The sequence below is a fragment of the Sycon ciliatum genome, chromosome 9, assembly GCF_964019385.1.
Source record: "Sycon ciliatum chromosome 9, ocSycCili1.1, whole genome shotgun sequence".
Classification (NCBI taxonomy): domain Eukaryota; kingdom Metazoa; phylum Porifera; class Calcarea; order Leucosolenida; family Sycettidae; genus Sycon; species Sycon ciliatum.
Genome location: NC_088651.1, coordinates 15,037,440 through 15,044,309, shown reverse-complemented (window position 1 = coordinate 15,044,309; position 6,870 = coordinate 15,037,440). Strand labels below are relative to the sequence as shown.

The 6,870-nt window shown below is 55.3% G+C and overlaps 2 protein-coding genes and 1 long non-coding RNA gene across 3 annotated transcripts in view; 1 reads left to right on the top strand and 2 right to left on the bottom strand.

Moving 5' to 3' along the window:
* Positions 1-1,542, top strand: part of LOC135824609 (uncharacterized) — a 9,271-nt gene extending 7,729 nt beyond the window's left edge. Inside the window, exon 4 of the long non-coding RNA XR_010554885.1 lies at positions 1,310-1,542. This is a non-coding gene — a long non-coding RNA (uncharacterized LOC135824609). The remainder of the gene's footprint in view (positions 1-1,309) is intronic.
* Positions 1,543-2,687: 1,145 nt separating this feature from the next.
* On the bottom strand, positions 2,688-3,997 carry LOC135824285 (uncharacterized). The gene is made up of 2 exons (XM_065337018.1): positions 3,994-3,997; positions 2,688-3,631 (listed from the first exon to the last, which is right to left on the bottom strand). Exons 1-2 carry the CDS (start codon positions 3,995-3,997, stop codon positions 2,688-2,690), a joined length of 948 nt encoding a protein of 315 aa, XP_065193090.1.
* Positions 3,998-4,969: 972 nt separating this feature from the next.
* On the bottom strand, positions 4,970-6,589 carry LOC135824284 (uncharacterized). The gene is made up of 2 exons (XM_065337017.1): positions 6,046-6,589; positions 4,970-5,964 (listed from the first exon to the last, which is right to left on the bottom strand). Exons 1-2 carry the CDS (start codon positions 6,587-6,589, stop codon positions 4,970-4,972), a joined length of 1,539 nt encoding a protein of 512 aa, XP_065193089.1.
* Between the last annotated feature and the right edge of the window lie 281 nt (positions 6,590-6,870).

The window sequence follows — 6,870 nt, the reverse complement described above, 5'->3', positions numbered from 1 at the left end:
AGAAGAATAGACGGGACTCCGTCCGGGCCGGCGCTTTTGTTGGTGTCAATGTGACGAAGGAGCACGAGTACCTCCACTTCAGTGGCGGTGACATCCTGGAGTGTCCTGTCAGTAACCCTCGGCGTGTGGAGGGAGGGGAGGGCCAATGCACCCATGGAGTGACTGCCTGTTCTGCTCAACAAAGAAGTTGTTGAAGGTTGTAGCCTTGTCGAGGTCAGAGCTTATGGTGTTCCCATCACATTCCAAGTTGGCAACGCCACGCTGTACTGAGGCTAACTCGGTTGGTGGGTACACTTCTGTCTGATTGTGTTGGGTCTGTTGCCAACGGGCTCAGCTGCTTGAAGGTGTATCGTTGTATCTGCCAGCTTTGTCGGTTTCAGGGTTCACATACTGTCTATTTGAAGTATACATACCTGTTAACCATGGACTGCTTCTGGCTAGATTAACTCTTGTGTAATCAATGCTGCTAGTGAAGCTTATATCAGATCCACTCTGATTTAGCCACCCACACTAGTAGCAAGTATTACCTTCACTGTCCTTTTCCTTTCTACATTTATTTATGGCTCAACATCCGAGTTTCTTAAAAAAATGATTAACAAGTTCAAAGAAAATCGATTTTGAATAATACAAATCCTTTAAAGTTCCATTAACTCGTTGTTGTCTGGCCATGTCTGCATCTATCATACTCTTTATTGCACTCTTTTGCACTATTGCAAATATCAAAGACTGCTATGCAATTGTAATTTTTGTATAGCATAAACTGCTATCCAAAAATATGACACTATATTCATCCCTGTAATACGACAATAATGTGTGTCTGTGTATGTGTGTGTGTCTGTGTGTGTGTGTTCGCATGCTCCTGTGTGTACGTGAGTGTGTGTACGGGGGATTAGAGTGTGTGCACCCTGCCTGGTGTCGTCGTCGGGTGGGGAATTCCCCTTATTGCTGTGAGTGGTGAAGAGGAAACATGGAATTCTGTTAAAGTCAGCACAAAGCTCTTCAGTAGGGAAACACACTCTTACCGAAAAGAAATTGATTTTGATCTAGATTGGTGTAGAGGTGTTCCATGGGTGCACACAGTGAGAAATACTAGCAAATACCTGCAGGTGTGCATAGCTATGTCGTAGCTACGTTCGTTTGTTTTGAATGTCTCCTCCCAAAATCCTATTTCCTGCATGACAGCATTGTTCACTTGGCAGACATTGCCTGGTCGCTTAAGTTGACCATCACTACTTCGTGCTGGACTCTCAGAGCTGCTCTGTGTGTCACTGTTGTGTGTGCACGTTCATTTGCCCATCGTGTGTGATAGATGTGATGAAGCATACTGGCCGAAGTACATTCGCTACCACCACCATGACAGATTTGGTAATAGACGTTGAGTTCTTTGACCAAGGCTCGAATAAATGGAACTCGACAAAACACTTCACGGCTCTAAAACAAACTCCGTTCCTAATTGTGATGAACGATGGACAAACGGGAACCTATTTCCGATCTCGAATCAACCTGAAAATACCTCATATCACGACTCTGTCAATTGTGTCAACTGGAGTTGCACCAGTCGGTGAGATTTCAAGTACACAATTGTTTCTTTTTGCGTTCATATGTATGTGTGTATGTGTGTATGTGTTTGTTTGTCGGTGTATGTGTGTGCGTGCGTGTGTGTGTGGGTTTGTTAGTGTATGTGTGTGTGTTGGAGGTCACTGGTTTGACGTTGCCTCGGAGAGGTCTGAATGGCGCCAGTTTGTGCACCACCTTCACCGAAGCCAGCACCTGCTCGCGTGGAATGCACCGTATGCCGCAGAACATTTGCAAAGCGGCACTACATGGCTCATCATAAGTCCAGTGCTGCAAACCTTCCGCTGGCTATATTCAAAGAAAAAAAGAAGGTCAGACGAATGAGATTGAATTTATTCAGAGTCTTCGTCGCTCGTGTCATTGTCACCTGGCAGCGCTGACTCCTCATCACCAACAGTCGCTGCTTCCGCTCGCATTTCGTTCGGATTCTTTTCAGCTGCATTGATGATCCGACGCGGGACTTTGGCTACGTTCTCTTCATTTCCAGAGCTGTGTACGAATCGGTGTCGACTCTATTCAGTCGTTCCAACCCGCGACCTCCATTATGACGTGAAAGATTCGCTCAAGCACATCCACAAGCTTCGCCTTTTCTCGGATAATCCTCCCAGCATTCTACAACGGCTTCGAGGAGATCCCTGCGATTCCCCTTGGTGACGAAGGAGACGTCTGACTGTAGAGAGGCGAAGAAAGCCAGGTCGTCAACATTCCGATCCGGAGTCTGCGCTGGTCGCACGACGACTGAAATGTTTCTTAACCCTCATGCCACACAAGAGAGACGAGCCTGTGGGGTGTCGCAAGCGTTTATTCCAGCATGAATAATCATGAGCCTGTGATCGGTAATCAAGTATGACATACATGTACTCAGTATGAGGTGATGATTATTATGATGTACACATATCACGCATCAGAGAGGCAAGGACAGCAGAAGCGACCCGCGGGGTCCTGCGCCATCGGAACGGCTACGTGTACTACTAGGTTGCTATGGCAGCGGAACACTAAATCTTAGTACACATGAATAGTTCAATGGTGCCGATGTGCGTGCACTATGCGGCGCCCATTGGCAGCACCCGTGCCTCCAATAAAGGTACCGAGTGGCTTGCGACACGCAGGCTCTAGTAGTGCTGTGGCATGCCTGCGGGCCTGCGAATGTACGTGCGATATGCCCCGCTGGACCAGCGGCCTGCAGCCATCAGGGCATACTCCGGTGCGCCTCGATCCGCCATGTGTGTGGCTCCCCCGGCGCGTAAGGAATGGCTGCTGATGCTTGGACCTAGCACTTTGTGTAGGACAGCATTGATGTCGTTCGGCGTGAGCTGGCGACCATCCTGAAACTTGAATAGGGGTTGCTTGTCATTGCTCCATTTGCTGGACCGAACGTAAGCCTGCAGGGCTCGGACGGGACATAGTGCGGGGTCAGCGTAGCGATGCAGCGCTACCTCCCCGCCTGTTGTTAATTGAGACGTCTTCATCCTCTGGAGCTGCAGAGAGGCCTCCTGCTGGGCTAGCCGGAGGTGTTCGCGCCTCAGCGTCTTGAGGCCGCCGGGACCGTGTGGTGACGGCGACGTGTACTCACTCACACGCAGCAGGCCGTGGAAGGCTGTCGTCAGAGCAGCCCATAGCATTAGTCTGTCTGCCGGGGAGTACAAGGTCCGATCCAAGAACTGGCGGAGAGCCTTCAACTGGTGGACGGTGATCGCTTGGCGCTGAGGGCGTGCTGACGGATGCCTGGGAAGTGACGCTCTCTCTCTCTCCAAGCCCTTGAGCAGGGCTGTGATGCGGTTAGAGGATGTAACCCCGACCGGGCCTCCCATGCGGAGGAGGTGGTATTTGATCGCGGCCAGGTAGACTCTCAGAGTGCTGGCGCTGACTGAGTGAGACATTGCGGCAGCGAACAGCAGGACGTCGTTCTGATCTGGGTGATGTGCGTCGCGGCGCATGCGACCCATGAACTCCAAGAATGCACGCCAGCCTGGGGCGTACGTGCGCTGTGTGCCAGTGGCTACTGAGTTGGCAATCAGGTGCTCTGCTCGCGCTGAGAGAGCGGTCGCTAGCGAGCCTAGGAGGACACAGGCACAAGCGCATACAACAGAAACACACACACGCATACGTCCGCACACGAGCATGTTCCCTAAACAGGCAGGGTGGCACGGCGGCCAAGCTGCGGTGTATGCGTGCTGCGCCGGGTCGCCGAACAGCGGCCCGCTTCCCGGAACGCACTGGCCCGGCGGCATGGCTGCGGATTGTAAGCAGGGGACCCGTGGGTTATGCTAGTGGAAGATCTCCCCCCTGACCTCGGCGGGGCGCTCTGGTACTGGTTTGGCCGAGGTTCGCCCCCATGCTGTGGGGCTAATGCAAATACGACCCGAGAGCCCCCTCCCCCCAGCCCCGCGGGGTGGGAGCCTCTGCTATTGGCCTAACCCATAGGTACTTAGCCTTGCGGGTGGACGCATGGGGGTGGCACGTAAGCGTTGGCTTGCGTAGCCGTGGCTTGCGGCGGTAAACGATCCTCCGGCGGGAGGTGGACATCCAGCGGGATGTTATGCAAGCGGGGCTGGCGACCCTGGACAGACACACAGAACAACAGACAGCGGGCGGCGCAGCCTTGGTTCGGCAGAGCCGCAGCTTGCAGCGGCAGTGTCTGTAAGCAATTCTTCGGCGGGAGTTATATGTTCGGCGGGATGTAATCCGAGCGGGGCTAGCGACCCTGGATAGGCACACAGAACAATACTAAAAGACAGCGGGCGGCGAAGCGTTGGCTCGCGGAGCCGTTGCTTGCGGCGGTGGTGTCTGTAGGCGATCCTCCGGCGGGAGGTGGACATCCGGCGGGATGTTATGCGCGCGGCTTGCGAGCCTGGATATACACGCAGAGCACAAGACAGCGAGTAGGTCAGGCTCACGGAGCCGTGCCCCTAGTATACATGCAAACCTACATCTGCTAGGTAGGCTTAACGCCCTCTACAATTTGCCTCGGTAGCATGGCAACACGGTGCCTGGCCCATATTTTGTTTGCGCCATGCGGGCCACACGTATAGCGTACATATGGAGCGCCCCCGAGTACAGCGGTCGCCGGCTCGGGGCCTGCGGGGTGTCGGCCCCCCCTTCCTCCCAAAAAGAAAAAGGGGGGGTTATAAGGGGCCGGATAAGCCCATTAAGCACACAGAGTGGTAAGATAGACCAAGAAGGGTTCGCCCCGGCGAGGGCATGGATCATTGCCAGCGGAAATTGTAGGTGGGTTAGTAGAGTAGGGTAAACAAAACAACAAGAAAAGAGCAGAGATGCCAGATGCTGGGCTGGGGGGACTACGGACGTACGGCGAGCCCGCGCAGTGGTAGCTGGGATTGCTGGGAGCTTGAATTGGCGGCTGGGGCGCCTGGCCAGCTCCAGACGGATGCGACTATCTGTTGTCGGACTGGGCACTGGCGAGTGACGATGGGGCAGTCTCCGCGTCGGGAACCAGACGGCGGAAGCGCTGGAACTGGGCCCGGGAGAGTGCGTCTGCGATGCTGTTGTCGACGCCGGCGATGTGACGGACGAGCAGGCAGAAGTTGTGGCGAGCGGTGAGTTGCATGGTGCTGCGTATCAGTGCCATGACCCCGGCGTGTCGGCATGTGCCGGACTCCCAGGCGGTGCACACTGCTGAATTATCGCAGTGCAGGAGGATCTTCTTCTGTGCCCAGTGGGGGCCCCAGAGTTGGCAGGCAATGGCGATGGGCCACATCTCTCTCCACATTATGGACGTGTACGGTGGGGCCTGCTGCGCAGCTGACCATGTGCCCGCGAACCAACGACCCTGGTAAAAGCCGCCGAAACCGCTGCCAGACGCGTCGGTGAACAATTCCAGGTCCGGGGACTTTGACCATACGGGGTCGCGTAGGAGGGCCTTTCCGTTCCATAGTGGGAGGAAATCCTGCCACCATTTGATGTCGGCGAGAGCCTCGCTGGTGAGGCGGACGGCCGCGGCAGGGCTGGTGACTGAGGAACACAGGTCGATGAGGCGGCGAGTGAACGTACGACCGGCTGGCACGACCTTGGCGGCGAACGCCAGGTGGCCAACGAGGGACTGGAGTTCGTGTTTGGACGCTGATGGCCGGGTGGCCCAGGCTGCTAGGAGTTGCCGCAATGTACGGAGCTTCTCGGCTGGGAGCCGCAGCTCCCCTGCCGCTGAATCAATGTCGATGCCAAGCACTGTGAGGCAGGTGGCGGGGCCAACAACTTTGTCCGGGCCGTCTGCTGTTGGGACACCCAGTTTTGCGAAGACCTGCAGAATAGTGGCTTTGTGGGTCGCGGCCGCAGAGGACGTGACAGACTCGGCTGCTGGAGACACTGATACGAAGTCATCCAAATAGTGCTCCAGTGCAGGGATACTGTAGTTATTACGGAGGATCCATTCTAGGGTGGTAGCCAGGCAGTTAAACAGACTGGGAGCGGAGCGTAGGCCAAATGGCAGGACAGTGTCGAAATATTAGTTGCCCTTCCATAACATGCCGAGGAGCGGCCAGTCGTCAGGGTGCACGGGGCAGAGTCGGAAAGCGTGCTTCAAGTCCACCTTTGACAGGAGGGCTCCGGGGCCCGTCCTGCGCACGTGGTCTGCTATCGTGTCAATCGTAATTAGGGAGAAACGATAGGCCTGCTTGTCAATGAACGAATTGACGCTGTTCCCATCGGGGCCGGACAGGTGCATGATGAGCCGGTGGCCGCCCGACTTCTTGGGGACCACACCTACGCCAGAGGTGCGCAGATGGACGAATGGCGGCGCGTTGAAGGGGCCAGCGGTGTGGCCGCGACTGCATTCCGTGGCCAGGTACTGGTCGACGACCTCGGGGTGTGCTGCCGCTGAAGACAAGTTCGGGCTGCGTACGGACACATCACGGGGTCCGGTGAACCCAATACGACAGCCGACACGTAAATTGCTAATTAGAGAATGAACAAATGCAGGATTAGGGTGCGCCAGCAATTCAGTGTGTAATGCATCAATATTGATAGGGGTGTTGGGGTGTAATGCAGCAATGTTCATAGGAGTGTTAGGTGGTGGGTGAATGCAAGAAAGTGGTGCCGGGGCTGATTGCTGTTCGTTCTTATTTCTTGGCTGGACAGGCTGACACGGCGTGCGAGCCTGAGCAGAAGAGGCAGGCGTGTCGAAAGCGACATGGGCCGCTGCAGGCGCCGTGATTGTAGCGGCGGCAGATTTCGGTTGATTTAGTGCTTGCACTCTTTTTCGCCTGCTTGCCGCGAAAGGCCGAGGTGCACGCTCCGGCCAAGTGCCCCACCTTCTTGCAAATGCTGCAATTGGGAAGG

Bases quoted from the DNA above. Each gene is read 5' to 3' on its own strand.
- LOC135824284 (XM_065337017.1), bottom strand. From the start codon at position 6,589: ATGAACATTGCTGCATTACACCCCAACACCCCTATCAATATTGATGCA. The intron at 5,965-6,045 runs GCAACTAATATT...CTACCACCCTAG, and splicing joins CCTCGGCATGTTATGGAAGG to AATGGATCCTCCGTAATAAC.